This window comes from Solanum dulcamara, chromosome 11 (genome assembly GCF_947179165.1).
Source record: "Solanum dulcamara chromosome 11, daSolDulc1.2, whole genome shotgun sequence".
NCBI classification, from domain to species: Eukaryota; Viridiplantae; Streptophyta; class Magnoliopsida; order Solanales; family Solanaceae; genus Solanum; species Solanum dulcamara.
The window spans coordinates 62995306-63011292 of record NC_077247.1 but is presented as its reverse complement, the minus strand read 5'-3'; the positions used below and the strand labels follow the sequence as shown (position 1 = coordinate 63011292).

The following is a 15987-nucleotide window of genomic DNA, read 5'->3' as shown; positions in this document are numbered from 1 at the left end:
ATCAACAAAATGTTGTGAAACTGATTAGAGGCTGTTTGGATTGGCTTATAAGTTGCTTATAAATTGTTTTCAGGTTTTTTTGAGTGTTTGGTTGGCCAACTTAAAGTTATTTTGTGCTTAAAATAAGCCCAATAAATAGTTGAGTTTATTTGGATGAATTTATTTTAAACAGTTCATAAATTAAAAATAGCTTATAAGTTAAAAAAAAAAGTTGGCCTGCACCTACTTTTTTTTTTTAACTTATAAGCAGTTTTTAATCTGCTTAAAAATAAATCAATCCAAATAGGCTATTAGTCATAATGTGGTTATGCTTTTTAATTGAGTATTAGTATTGCAAATGCGAATTGCATCAATTCATTAGATGTCTTTGACATATGCAGTGAAACTTGAGAGTATTGTGTTGATTAATCTTACTTAGAAAACATGAAAGCTTATTCATATTTAATTTTAATCACAGTCTCTAGTTAAGTTGTTTAGTTAATTGTTATATATTTATTTGGATGTTCAACTATCTAATATCAGCCACTTTTCTCTAATCTAGCCTAATTGAGTTTTGATTAATGCGAGTGAATTTTTCTTATTCAAAATAGATTTTAGGACATTTTATATTATTTCGGTGGAAGTTAAAGCCGTGTTACAAAATTGAGCATTTTTTTCTCAAGGTCAAATTATTCATTATTCAAAATCATAAAAGTAAATTTCATGTCATCTTAATCAAAACAACAATTTTACTATTATTTATTTTATTATATAAATAACTGCTCGACATATTTTTGTGCTGAAATATAAAAAAAACAATACTTGATGATTAAGTAAATCAAATTGTTTGTATTACACACTAAATTGATTAATACATAATACACATTATCGTTTTTATATAAATTATTACTATTGGCCATTAATATTAAGTTAAAATTAACGTTAAGACACTTTAAAGTTCATATATCAATGATTATGAGGGATGGCAATGGGCTGAGTGTGGGGCGGATTGGGCTCGACCCGCAATTTTTTTAAACTGCTCCGTCTCGTTCCGTCCTGTATAATAATTTTTTTTTATTTTCAAACTGTTTGGTCCCGCCTCGCATAAATTTCTATGTTTTTTTAATTGAGTTTAATATAAAAAATAAAATTTATAATTTTTTTTCATTTTTCGCTAATTAACATCTCGACAACTAATTAATTGTTTTAAGTTAATATTTCAATAATTGTTTTTTAATCGCTAATTAACTCTAATTAACATTTGTCTAGTTTAATTTTCTTTTTAAAAAGAAAAAGTTAAAATTAAAGTCAAAGTTTTATATAAAAAATTTATATCTTTAATTTTTACTAATTACAGAGATTTAATTTTTCTTCGGGTTCCTATTTGATACCTTGAGCTCGCATAAACCAGCAACCTGCCCCGGCCTATACTAATTTTGATAATAATTACTTCAACCCGTCCCGCCTAGCCCTAAAACCGCCCTACTCCGCCTTATTTTCATCCCTAATGATTATGATCGGGGGGGGGCGGGGGTACAAAAGACAATGTTAATCTATAACCCGTAAAACTTAACATAAAACTATTTGTAAATTGTAATACTTAAAATAGTTTATTTGTTAGGGAAAACTGCACAAAATAGACCAATTGTGGATCTAGTTATCCAAATTGAACTCAACTCAAACTATTTGCCCTCTTAATACACTTTTTCCCTTTTAATTTTGCGTATGACGTCAGCATCATTGCTCCTCCTTGATATTGTCAGAGTATATTATACTCTGATGGTATCAATTAGTTTCGCTGAAGCACTCTATTTTCTTCTTATTATATATTCACATGTTATCAAATGCGCAAGATAGTTAAAAATAAGGAATATGAAAATAATGAGATATCTAATGATAAATAATTTTTTTTAGAATATAACAATAATTATCCCTATTTTTAAAATTAAAATTAATGTGGTGTTATTACAAATAATACTAGTACAAATGAAAAAAAGAAAGAAAAGGTAAGCATATAAATAAGGGAAGGAAGGCGGGCATATATTTTAGTCATCAGAGGCCAAAACCCGAAAAGATCAACCCAACCCCCTTTTGTCTAATCTCTGTGGAATTTCATGTCCATCTTGCCCTCCCATAGCGACAATCATTCAGCTTCCTCTTCTTCGTCTTCTTCTCCAAACCCTAACTCCAATCATGGATCCAAACAACTCTCTCGCCATTCCGAAAACTTCTCAGGTTTCCATCCCCTTTACCCTAATTCAGCGATGTCGTCTTGTCTCGCCTTATTTAATTTACTACTACTATTGAATGTCTTAATACTTTTCTTTTTCTCTCAGGAAACATGGCTACCACTGCATCTGCCTCTGGTGGATCCTCCAAAAAGGTAAAATTTGCATGTTGTAAGTTGTAACTTCTCTTCTCTTAATAAACCAATTAACTAATGCTCTTCACAATATTGCAGGTGAACTACTCCAGTAGCAGTCGAGATGCTTTCACAAGTTCACGACGCCATAACAGTGATCCTTCCGACCAGTTTGGTCCTCAAGGAGTTGTTACCCGCTCAGCTCCAAGAAGAACCCAGATGGTTAGTGGAAACCACTTACTGAATTTTCAGTATGATCCCATTTCTCGCCCACAATCTAGGTTGCCTCCTCCTAGGAGATACGTCAAGAGAAAGCCTTACAACAAAGACTTGTTTCTTCAAGCAAATTACAAGTTTGTTCTGTTGGATTCAGGCAATTACACCCCTGAGTCAATGGATCCAGACAAAATGTTACAATGGGAGGATATTGTTTGTGTGAGATATTCCACTCCATTTCATGTGCAATGCCCCATATGCTTAGAGGATCCTTTGTGTCCTCAGATAACTTCTTGTGGTCATATCTTTTGTTTTCCCTGTGTTATGCAATATTTTATGATCTCTGAAGAAGATGACCATAAAGATGATTTCAAGAAGAAATGCCCCTTGTGTTTTATGATGATATCTTCAAAGGATTTGTACACCATTCAAATTGAGAATGTTAAGCAACACCGTGTTGGTGATGTCATTGAATTTTTCCTCTTAACCCGTTACAAGGATTCGTTTACGTCATCTTTGAAAAATAATGATGGCATTTTTGGTGGAGAGGATGTTCAAAAGTCATTTTCTAAATTCATATTTACGTCAGATGTTGACCTTTCTGTCCGAGAGGCAATGTCTGATCTTGATAGTTGGTTAGCTCGAGCAGATTCAGGCTTAGTTGATGACTTGGAGAAACTTCCGTTTGTCTGTGCTGCAATGGAACAATTGGAGCAGAGGAAGACGTACTGGAATAGGCAATATATTGCTATCCAAAATAGCAAATCTGACAAAGATAATCGTTTGGAGAAGCGCACTTATACTTCTCAGTCTACAGAAAGTGTTCAGGCCCATTCTGCTGGACAATCTACTCCTGTAACGCCATCCAGTCATCCAACAGACAAGCCAATATTGCAGGAGAAGTCAATTCTCAATAAGGTAGTGAGGGACTCTCAGCTTATTCAAGCTGCAGATGTTGAATCAATAGAAGAACATGTTGGGTCTTCATTGTCCTTATATGACAATAACAAGAGCCTACAGAAAGACACTAGTGGCATTACACACAGAGAAGAGATCAGCTCCTACAGTTTCTACCAGGTGAATTCATATGATGATGTTCTTTTTTCCTACCAAGTATCTATGTATTACATTTAGATGCATATGTACCATTAAGAAAATGGACATTGGGCCTAACTCATCCCAAATGCTGGCTTATGTGGTGATTATTACCCAGAGATATACAAGGAGGCAACAAACCCATTTCTTCAATCAATGTGAGACACTTAACATCCTCCCCTCTCCTCCAGTCCTCCCCCTGTATGTCAAGGAATGGACATTTGGAGAGTAGACAACATAACATGGTAGCCTGTATTGAGTAACATAGAATAGAGACGAGTCTAGCTGATGCCTCGCCAAGCAAATGGACATTGAGCTTAACTCATTCTAGAAGTTAGCTCATGAGGTGATTAGACCTTATAAGACGACAATAACCTATTTCTTCAACAAATGTTGAAATACTGAACAACAAGAGTACAAAGATCACTTGTGCTTGACAAGTACCCAGAGAAATAGCTGAAGTGCACACACCAAGCTGGTAGGACACCATCATTAACTAGTGAATTCTCCTGCTCTTTTTTCCAACAATAATAAACAAACGATAACTATTTTCTTATAACGATGGTTCCATGTCCTTCTTGATGTGCACTATTTTACATGGTTCCTGCCAAGCACATGTTCTAGGTAACTAAGCCCACCAAGGATGTCCAGCTTGGTGTGTTCTATTTTACTGGGTACCTGCCAAGTACATGTACGCAAGATGTACCATACAAAGATATTGGTTTCCATGAAGGTCATCTGATCTTTCATAGAAACTTGAATGTTTTGACTCTTCAAAAAGAGGCTGAAAAGAGCGACAAGCTTTCCATTTGTGAATGTGTATTATTGACGCCTTCAAATGCTCTCTTGCGCGGTTGCGCCTCTCCTTCATGGTCCACTAGATTGCGTGGGGGTCATTTTTTATGCTTTGTTCTGCATTTGCTTACTTCTTCCCTTCAGCTCCGTGGCAACTCCTTAATGCATCCTAGCATAACAGAGTTCGTGTCAAACTAAGCATAACATTTGACAGCTTTGCAGCCGCAATTTCCTTTGTCAAGTCGAACTAAGCATAGTTTTGATGGCTTTAGTGCCACAATCTCTCATCAACAATATCACATGTTGGGAACTGTCTTACAACTGTTTATCATGTTGCCTCTCCATGCATTTAGTTAATATCCTTCACTTTGTTCTGTGAGATATGTAATTAGAAAAGTCATACAAAGTTATATACTAATCACTACCTCGGGAGAATCGATGACTGCATCAAAGATGCAGTGCTAGGAATGCTACTGATTATCTATGAAAGAAGGCTTTTAAGAATGAAAAAAATATTATCTTCAGGATAGAGAGCCCCCTGCCTGCCTTTTCAGATACGAGTGAGTGAGCGCTTTTTCTGCTATGAATGAATGACCTCTCCATTTATTTTCAAGCTTGCTCTTCAAACCGGCCTATCGCTTCTTTTATATGTCTGCCACTTTCTCTTTGTTAGTGCTGTCTGCCTATAATGATAGATGAATCAAATTTCATTCAACTTCTTTCACAGCTTTATACATGTTTTATAGTGCCTGGTTATTTCAGGCAGTTGATGGTCAGCACCTTATCCTCCATCCACTGAACATGAAGTGCCTTCTGCATTACTACGGTGGCTATGATTGTCTTCCTAACAGGTTTGGAAGTTAATTACATTCTTACAGTAAGTTATGGTATATTTTTTCCAGTGAAAGGTGGCAAAGGGGTCTCTGTTTGTTGGTTTCAGAGGAACTGCAAACCTGATGACCCATTGAACTCAATTTTGATACATTTAGCTTGTTCTATACTTTACCTTCATTTGTAAGGTGACAACTATTAGATTGAACAAATGTATTGTGTGTGTGGATTAAGTTATTCCTTTTGTTCCCAGTTGTTTGATAGAAGTTGCAATTTGGCCCCTATTCTTCTGTGGTTCTATTCTGTCCTTGATAGATGTCTTCTGTTTCAGATGGTCCTTGGTGAGATTAGCTACAAAAAATTAGCTTTATTTTGAGCACATGTGACCTCACTGGACAAAGTTGGAGGTATAATTTGAAAAACCTTCTTTGGTAGATAGCTGGCAAACCAACAAACATATTAAATCCCAATTCGACTCTCACTTTTCATCAGAGAAAAGCTAGTTCAGAAAGGGATTCTGAAAGAGCTGATGTGTGAAGGGAGAGATTTTGATGATCTTGATAAGCAAAGAAAGGGAGGATGATGTATCTGAATCATAGGGAGAAAAATAGCGACAACAAGTTCCGGGGAGGACAGAGATAGTGAATAGTGACTGGGAAAGGAGAAGGGTATATTCTAAGCTTAGTGTGTGTAGGAGTTTACACAGGGCTAGGGTGGGCAGGGGTTCTCAGAGGGTGCTAGAGTAAGAAGTATAAGGGGCACTGAGGGCAGAACTTCTGCAGCAATGGAGGAATGTTTTTTTTTTTTTTTAAGATAAAAAATAATAATATTAAAAAAAAATTCAAAAAACAGGCGTGGACAAAGTGGCCGGACTGGCAGTGTCAACGGTCTGTTGAATGGGGTCTTCCCTTTTCTTTTTCCTCTTTCTTGGCTCGTTTATCCTTTCTTTTACTGGTTAATTATTTTGCTCCAACTTCATCCATAAGATTTACCATATCTTGGCTTGTGCAATTTCACCCTTCGTCAAATTTTTGGGTTCATCTGAAGACCAAATCATAAACTGGTGAAGCCATTGCAACTTAGGTCAAACATTTGCGGAAAGATGAATGTTACCGTATGTTCTTTTTGGCTAAGTTGCGCGGACTCTTCACTTTCGATGCCGCATCCGTGTTGGATTCTCCAAAAATACACTATATTTGGAGAATCCGACATGCACCCACTGACATTTTTGAAGAGTCCAAGCAACATAGCTTTTTGGAGGTAAGAACAGTGAGGTCTGTGTTAATGTCCCCCCAGCCCTTTAAACTTTTTATATATGTATTTTTCCGAGGGCCCCTTTTTCCAAAATATGAAATGGGGCTTATTAGTAAACCAATTTATCTAAGGTACATTTAAAGGAAAAAAAAGGCTTACACATGACATGAAAGGGGAGAGTTCCTCACCCCTTAAATTTCCAGCTTAAATCTCATGTCAACCCCCTTCACCTTCTCTTGCCTTTTTAACAAGGTAACTAGCTTCATTTTTGGTTCTTGAACTGGGATTCAAACTGTATTTGAGTAGGGGAGAGTCATATGATTTGGACATATTCTAGAGGACCTGTAGGTGCTGGTGGTAAATAGACTAGAAGGGGTTGGTGATGGTGATTTCCTTTGGCTTTGAAAGGCCATAGGAAGGATGGGTTTGCTATGACAAAGGGGAAGGATGGAGTACAGTTAACTTTTTGGATTTTGTTAGCTCCCTTTTCCTAGCTTAGTCAATATGTTGTGTTGAAGCTAACATTACTTTTACTAATACGTTGCATCCACGTGATGCCTATTAATGATATATCTTCTTCATTTAAAAAAAGACAAAAGGGCAAGGTTAGATAGGTGGAAGTTAGATTGCTGTGACAGTTTTCTATTTTTTTTTTTAGGGGGGGGGGGGGGAGGTGGTGAACTGTGCCGTGAGCTGAGAGAGGGAATTGGTCTACCAGTGGGAGGAACAGAGGCTAAATGGTGGTAAATACCATGCTTACCTGAAAATAACATTACACCTGTTGATGTGAATGTGTTTTGACCATATGCCTTTTGTTATTCCGCTACAACTTATTAGAGAAAATCTTGGATACAGAATCAGTGGAAAGATTTTACAAATGGAGTCTGTGACGCAATCGGAGGCCATGAGAAGGCGCTACCGCTTCCTAAGTCATTTTTCTTTGACAACAACATTTCAGGTACTTGCCATGATGCTTATTTCGGGAAACGTGTTGACTTCACTTCATTAATTGTTTGATCACTCTAATTATTTTCACTTATAATTTCCAGCTTTGTGAAATTGATCTCAGCAAGATAATGCCCATGGATGCACTTTCTCCATTTATGGAGGAAATCAGAAGTAGGGAAAAACAAAGGAAGTGGCTAGTTAGGAAGGTTTGTAACCCACACTTTTATCAGAATTACAGATGATTTTTCTGTTTTTGTGCAATTCAATGATATAGCATCATGGGTTTATGATGTTTAGAAAAGCCCCCAGTGCAAACAACAGAAATTGCTTAAAGATTCCAGTGTAGGATATAAATAAGACCTGCTGAAGATCAATGAAGGAACTTTCTAGAGAGAAAATGTGTAGAATTCTATTTTCTCTTTTGGCTTAATTCACAAACAACCCCTTGAACTTACCACTAAATTTCATTTAGACACTCGAACTACGGTTTGTTCCAATTGATGACCTGAACACTTAAGTTCAAATTTTGGAATTCTTTTTTCCGCATGTTCTCAAATGCACGTAAATAAGTTAAGCACTTAAATATGTCACCACCTTTAATTATACACATTAGCCTCGGTAAACTTTAAAATCTAAGGTTTGTTCCAATTGAGGTTGATGTGTATAATTAACATAGATACATATTTATTGTGGTTAACTTAACTACCTAATAGACGTTTGAGAATGTGTAAAAGTGTTTTCAAAATTTGAATCGGAAGTGTCTAATAGGAACACTCTATCATGTGTCTATGTGCTCAACTAGAACAAGCCGTAGTTCAAGTGTCTAAATTAAATTTACTGGTAAGTTTAAGGGGCTGTGTATGCATTAAGCCCTCTTTTTTTTGATAAGCATAGGGTTCAGTCCTTGCTTGCGCTCACCTCGACTAACTCCATAGGGCGTTTGCTTTGCTACCTCCCACCAACACATGCATCAGGTAACTTTGTCCATCACGGCTTGGACAAATATGAATAAATCACCTAGTGTTTTTGTCTCCCTCTAAGAGTGCTACATCTTCAAAACTGGCTGTTGTCCTCCATTCTTCATTCTCTTTATAAAGATTCTGGTAGTAATTTAGGATCTCCCCCTTGATTCATTCTTTGCCATCTTTCACTTTCTATTTTGAGCGTGTCAATTGAATAGAATCTCCTATGTGAGTTGGCTAGTGTTCGGAAGTATCTTGTATTCTTGTCCCCTCCTCTTAACCATAAACATCTTGATTTTGTCACCATGAGGTTTCTTCATCTTTAGCAATCTCTCCAACTCCATTTATAGATTCTGGAACCTTGAGTTGGAATTCTGTTTTCTCTTGCCTATTCTAAAGCTGAAAGTTCATCTAGCTGTTTTTGTCCAGTTGTAGTTATCCTTTTCAAGTTCCTCAACCTCTATGTTCTAATTGAGTACAAAGTCTGGACTGCCACCTGTTTGTAATTCTGCCACCTCCTCTTCACCACATTAGTGAAACCCACTTGTTGAAGCCACATATTTTCAAACTTGGAAGTAAGATGGTGTTGAGTCCCACTCTCCACCTTATAGCAGAAGAGCTTTGTGGTCTGAAAATCGAAATGACACCTGGCAGTCTCAACTGCTTGATAGCTTGGAAGCTTTCATTCCACTATGAAAGATAAGGAACCTATCAATTTTTGAGGCTTGCAGTGTCCTCCCCTCGTGACAACGTATATTGTGCCCCTCACTTGGCAAATCCATTAGCTGAAGGTCCAAAAGCGTTTCTGAGAAGTTCCTCATAGCCTTGGTCCTTCTGGTACACTTGAGCCTCTCATTCTCATGATATACGAAGTTGACAGTGCGCACTATTAAAAAGGAACTTGGTTTGGATGATTCCTTTTATTGAGGAGCTCTTCAAAGTTGATATTTTTCTTTTTCCAGGAAAGGCGTGAACAAGTTAAAGCTGAAGCCATTGGAATGCACTTCGAGCCTTTTCCTTTTAACTTTTCAGAACCTTCTTTCACAGAACAACCTACTTTCACTAGCGATGACTTCGAAGGTACGTCAAAGTTGCTATTTTATATAAGAAGTTTCATGTACTCATCTTAAGTGGTTTGGAATTTTAACCATCCTGGAGTATAATCCCCCATCCCACCCCACCCCATCCACCCCCGATCTTTTATAAGTGGAAGATGAGTCATGCCATTACTTGGTTGGTTAGAAGACAACTATATTCCTTTAAGTACATAATCTTCATTTAAGAGAGTTTATAATGCTTATCTTGTGTATACTATGGAAGTGTGTGATCATCTCATGTAAAAGCTTAAGCTGTTAGAGAGAGGGAACACTTTTATTCATTTAACTAGTGAATTTTTCGCACGTCACGTGGATTAGAATTATTAGATAATTTTTTTCTTCTAAAATGAATCAATTGAATTGTTTTCAATATGAACATATGTTCTAATGTATTTCTCTACTTTTGTTTATATCACAAATATTTGTCAAGAGATCCTCATATCAAAAGCTTCATTGCATAGTGAATAGTCTTTCTAAAGTCTCTCCTTCGTTTACCTTTTTAGATCAACATCATTCATTCTTCCATTTTACTTTCCTTCAACTCTTCTGTCCCATCAAAAAACTTTTTAATTGGTCATTTGTCACGATCCAAAACCGAGGTCATGATGACACACATCCCAAACCCCATCCCGATGTGTAAGCCTCAAAGTAAAACCATACGAGACTCCCAAAGGGGAAGTTGGGCCACAAAATAAACAAAAACTGGACACAAATGAAATATCCCAAAATCTGGTGTTATAAGTGTAAAGAGCATCTAGTACAATGATCGAGTTTGATATACATCATAAGTCTTCGAATAATAGTAAAGACTGTAAATAAAAGCTAGAAATAATGGCGGTCCAAATTTCAAGACCTCACCACTAATTCGAATGATAAATTATCTGCGAGAGAAGAAGATCAATCGCTACACGGGATATCCTGACTAGGATCTGTATTAAAAAGGGTCATAGAAGTTAGGGTGAGTACAATCTACGTGTACTCAATAGGTTTAACCGACTAGTATAAGGAATTAATCAAAAATTATGAAATAAACTAAGGAGCGCTTCCATATGCAAGCAGAAAAATCCCACTCTGGCTACCCTGCCGCCAATTTATATAGAACGACGTGAATAAAGTAAACACATAATTACAGTTCAATATTACAATTAAACAAATAGAACAATTATCACAAGTATTAATGCAATGCAATACACTATGATGATGCAATGATATAATGGTACGATGGGATCAAGGCTGTCGCACAACCTGTTGTATACACCTGCTGAGCTGTGATACCAAGGACCCATGAGGGTCTCGCAAATCATATACCTCGTCACAATCTCAAATGTGTCAACTACCTCACCACCTAGCTTGTGGCCAAGGACTCATGATACTAATATCTCTTCCACTTGCCACCTATTCGTGGTCAAGGGATCACAATGTATCCACTATCCTGCCGCAAAACTGCCTCGGTCAGGGACTCAAAATACAAGGGTTTAAAGGTGTCACATTTCTTTCTCAAAAGAATTTCCACATATCTCAACTTTCCAATGATCGATGATAATATGAATGAGGATGAATACATTCACATCATATAAGGCATGGAGTTAATTTACAACTCAACATGTAAAACAAGGTTTAAAGTTCTCAAAACTTAACCTAAACATGATATTCATCCTCAATAGACAGTAATAGGAAGGAAATGCCTCAAATTAAGTGTTCACCCCTTAACAATATTTCAATGCTCAGGCATGCTCAAATCCCCCAACTCAACCCCTCAGGCGGGGATTACAGGTCAAATAACCTCTTCACATCTCTAACTCAGTTAAGTCGTGGGTTACACAGTCTCAATCATAAATAAAATATCACATAAGGCTCCCACACGGGCTACACAGAACATATAAGCCTCCACACGGGCATCACAATATCAATTATCAGTCCCAAACTACGCTACGATCCTATCCCAAAGTCTACAACATAGAATTTGACTAATTACCCCGACCCAACCCCAAGAAGGATAGCCAAACCTACCTCGATAGCCGAAATCGCACTCGAACACCTCCACCGGACGATCAACTCTCAAATTCAATGCCCAGAATGACAACCCACTATCAAGAATGAAATATACGTGTCATAAGGAGTCCAATGACACCATATTGATGGGTTTTGAAAACAGGGGTAAAATAGCCCCAAAAAATTGATTAATTTTGAAAAGGGTCAAATCTGGAAATTTCTTGCAAAATCATGCTCTACTAGTAATTAGGAACTCATGGTTGGAAAACCCACAAAAATAGAGTTCAAAATGAGTTAGAAATCACTATTTTCCTTGAATTCGGGTTAGAGAAAAAAAAGGAGAAATTTGGAGTTTGAAACTAAAGATATAAGAGTTGAAATCACCCAATAATTAACGAGAATAGAAGATTTAAGGTCAAAAAAATCATTTACCCAATACTTTTCCTTGAAAATCCCTTCTCAAATCGCCTCCCCAAGCTTTAAGAGCTCAAAATGGTGAAAAATGGAGCTTTTCCCGACCTTTACTGTTTCACGTCTAAAATGCTCTCCGCGAACGCGGAGAAGGAAGTGTGACTGCACCATATAGCAGTCCAACACTTAAGAAAATTCCCTAAACGGACACTCGAGATTTGTTCAAAATCCTTTACACACAAACCATATATGCACTTGTACTAAATTCGACGTTCCGGACTCAATGGAACTATCGGAATTCAAACTCAAGGTCTCCTTGACCCGAATTCGTTAAATCGCAACTAAACTAGTTTCGGCACTTGAAATACCCAAAATACCCCCGAAAACCTCTAAAAATTACAACGAAGCCATTTCTAGCGTTAGAATCATCCCCCGGAATCATTGGAATCATTAGAAATTCAATCCGAGTCTCCAAACTCGATTTGTTGACCAAAGACAAACTTAACTTCTTTAAAACTAACTTTCCAACTTGAGACCTTAATTTCACATATTAACCCCAAATCTGTTTCCGACGACTCTTCTAGACTAATTTCCACATTTCAGAGCTGATGGAACTGATGGAATCCCCTTTCGAGACCTGTAGCTCCGTTTGGTCCGGAAAACTACTTTTTCACAACTTAACTCTATAGAACTCAAGAATTTACCCATTTCACTATCTATTAAGACTTTAACACATTCAACCATACAAACTAAACAAATTATACTGGGTCTACTAATGATAGGGGTAAAATGGTAATTTTGCGCCAATTTTCGAAAATGACCCTCAAGGTCATTACATCATTATCTCTGTATATTTTTTGACGGCCTCTGAATAAGAATAAGACATATTATTAAGAGACATGGATTTGATCAGTCTATGAAAGAAACTATCATTATGTTAAGAGTAATTGTTATTACGTTAATTAACTATTATTGCGTTACATGGGTGTAAAACAAATTATTTTCTAAGTTGTCACATTACAAACATCAAATGATATCAAATTACTAAGCAATATCAAGAAGCCTAATAAAAAAGTACAAGAGAAAAATATCAATAAATACTAAGAAGAGAAAACACTTGTTAAGCAAATATATCAGAACATTTTTTAATCATCATATTGAAAAAGTTAATTAACTAAATCTCAATATCGTCATATAAACCTAAAACACCCGATGTATACACAGAAAATTGAAGATGTAACCTCACCTTGATAATTCCCATCCTTAATTGTTAAAGTTTCTATCACCTCGGTTGAATTTTTCTTCCATGTCAGTTATGGTCTCAAATGCTTTTTGAACAATTCTGAAATAAAAAAGTATTTAAAATATTTGTAGACTTATAGTTGCTGCTGGACTCTTTTCTTCATTTTTGCTCCTTGAAATTTACTATTGTTATATTTCTTCTCAACTTTTCCTTTGTTGCTGCCCTATTCCTCCGCCTCTTAAATAAACACAATTATTAGTCTGATCATTGCTCCAAAGATTGGATGTCATATCTTATAGTTAGCTTATTGTCTATTCATTTCGAAAGCTTAATTGCATAGTGATTACATTAACAGAGCATTAAGAGAATCAATTTTTTATTTATGTCCAACATTACTATTTTTGTCAAAATATGCTAGTTGGGCTTCTTTAGGGAAGGCAAAGGGCTGCATTGATGTTTTTTTGATAGAGATTTTTGTGGCCTCTCAAGATAATGTGAGTTTGACTGTAAAGAAACATGGAGTATTAAAGTTGGGTAGTGATAATTCAGATTTTTAGAGTTGACTTTTTTTTATTTTAAAATTTTTTAAATATAGGACAGAAATGGTAAAAATAGGGAAAAGGCCAAAAAGATAATTGTGTTTCTTGGCCAAAGAGGGGTGCTGCATGACTCTTCTTTGCCTGGCTTTATAATAGTGTATATAGATTGTCTGTTCAACACGTCCCCTCGTGTGCAAGCTTGATTCAATTTCATGGCAATCACGTGGAATTCTTTTTTGATAAATGGGTTTGCAACGAGTCTTGGAATCAAGACTCTGCCTGTTCTGCTACCATGTCATGCACTGATAATTAAGTTGTGCGAACTCGTCACTTTTGGTGCTGCACTCGTGTTGACACGGCGTGGGTGTGGGATCTGTACCGGATATGGTCTATCGATTTTGAGTACTTTTGACCAAAATCGATATAGAAATTCGAGACAGATATAATGAATCTGAAATCAAAACAAAAGCTAGGGTTAAATTCATAATTTAGGCAAATGCACGGGTTCAAGCCTTGGAAACAGCCTCTGGCAGAAATGCAAGGTAAGGCTGCGTACAACAGACCCTTGTGGTCGGGCCCTTCCCCGGACCCTGCGCATAGCGGGAGCTTAAGTGCACCGGGCTGCCTTTTTTTTCTTTTGTCATTGGAAGGTATTTGTATAAAAAGTCAGCAATCAGAATGTGCTTTAAAGATATTTGCAGATCCACACTAATGCTAAATGTGCAATGAGCTCAAGAAGTCTATCATGACATCTTGTATCATTTGCAATAGCCATGTTACACTATGTTACACCATAAAAAAAGGTAAGAACATGCATTTGCACTTGATAATAATTAAAGATTCAAACTTGTTCTAAAAAAATTGTGCATTCCTTCCTTTCCAAATAGTCCACCATAATTTAGGCAGATTTTTATAACTCTATTTGTAGATATTTATATTAGTTTTAGTTGAATCTGCACCCATATTCATACCTGGATCTGTATGAAGGATCCCGACCTCTACATCCGCACCCGTATCGTACACCCGCACCCGAATCCGAGCAACTTAGTCTGGTACCATGTTGAAGTCTATGACCATTTCATCCAAAAGTTTAAGCGGTATGAGTGAGCACATTGTTATTTGCTTAATTGTGTCTCAAAATATACAATAACATTTCATGCTAGTAATTCTGTGACTCAAATTGTTATAGAAAATGGTTACTGTAGGGAGCTAAATTGAAGCTTGATAGTGGTGATTTTTAAGAAGTTTGACTTTCACTATTGTAGTTTTGACACTAAATAGCTCTTCTTCATGACTGCAAAAGCCTTGCAATTTGACCTTTATTTTTGAAGTTTACCATCTTCCCGTTAGTTGAAATGATTGTTCTTGTGTTTGTATTTGTGATAAGCTTTGGGAAGTACGAGTGTAACTGTAACATCATCAAGCTCCCCTGTGCCTCGAGGCAGGCAGCTGTTCTCCAATGTTGCAAGGCTTGGTTTTGCCGCTGGATGTGATCCTCCAGCGCTGAAGATGGATGAGTCTGCACGTGATTCTTCTGTTGCAGCTGGTATCTTTTTAAATCTCGTACTTGATTAGTGACCTTGAATATCTGCTATGATCTGAATAGTTCTTTGTCATGTTTTCATCACAGTTTGCCGTAATCGTGTTATTGTTTCGTTTTGCTTTTATGATATTAGTGCTCATAACCAGTGGACTTCATTTCTCTTAGGAACGAGGAGTTCTGGAATCCTGTCCTTTGCAAATGTAATGTCCAAAGCAAAAGCTGTTGAAGGTCCCAATGCGTCTAAGTCAAATGATGCAGGGAAGAGAGGGAAGAAGCAAAATCGGATCCTAATGTCAACGTCTGGTGGTAGACGTTACTGAATTTTGAAGGGACATGATGAGGAAATCTATCTGTATATTTAAGAGATGTTTTGCCTTTTAATAGGAACCGAGATTTGTTAGTTTTTACTCACCTAGTAGGTTTGAGCATGGTGTTTTGGTAGAGTGTTGTGAAGAAGTTGTAGGGTCAACTGTTTTTGCTTCCTGCATCATCTTCCTTTTTTAGTTTTTACTCTGTTTCTTTTCCTTCCATAAATGGTAAAACTAAACACGAAGCCGAAATGTTTTAGCAAAACATTACTTTTTAAATTTCAACTTCAAATATTCTTTTTTCTCCAGTTTCAAACAAATGTTGTCCAAAAACTTCTGTGTGAAATTTACAAAAAAAATGGAAAAAGATCCAACATAAGAACGAGGGATAACTTGAGAGAGATCCTTCAAG

General features: G+C 36.6%; 1 protein-coding gene across 2 annotated transcripts; it reads left to right on the top strand.

The window, feature by feature from the left end:
- The first annotated feature begins 2019 nt into the window (after positions 1-2019).
- On the top strand, positions 2020-15827 carry LOC129875193 (uncharacterized). 2 transcript variants are annotated; one of them, XM_055950638.1, is made up of 9 exons: positions 2021-2214; positions 2316-2362; positions 2441-3634; positions 5210-5298; positions 7388-7490; positions 7582-7686; positions 9405-9522; positions 15112-15270; positions 15433-15827. In XM_055950638.1, exons 1-9 carry the CDS (start codon positions 2094-2096, stop codon positions 15585-15587), a joined length of 2091 nt encoding a protein of 696 aa, XP_055806613.1. In that variant the 5' UTR covers positions 2021-2093; the 3' UTR covers positions 15588-15827. The 2 variants fall into 2 exon arrangements, with proteins under 2 accessions (XP_055806614.1, XP_055806613.1); XM_055950639.1 differs by lacking the exons at positions 9405-9522; positions 15433-15827 and having other exon boundaries at positions 2020-2214; positions 15112-15266.
- Positions 15828-15987: the final 160 nt, after the last annotated feature.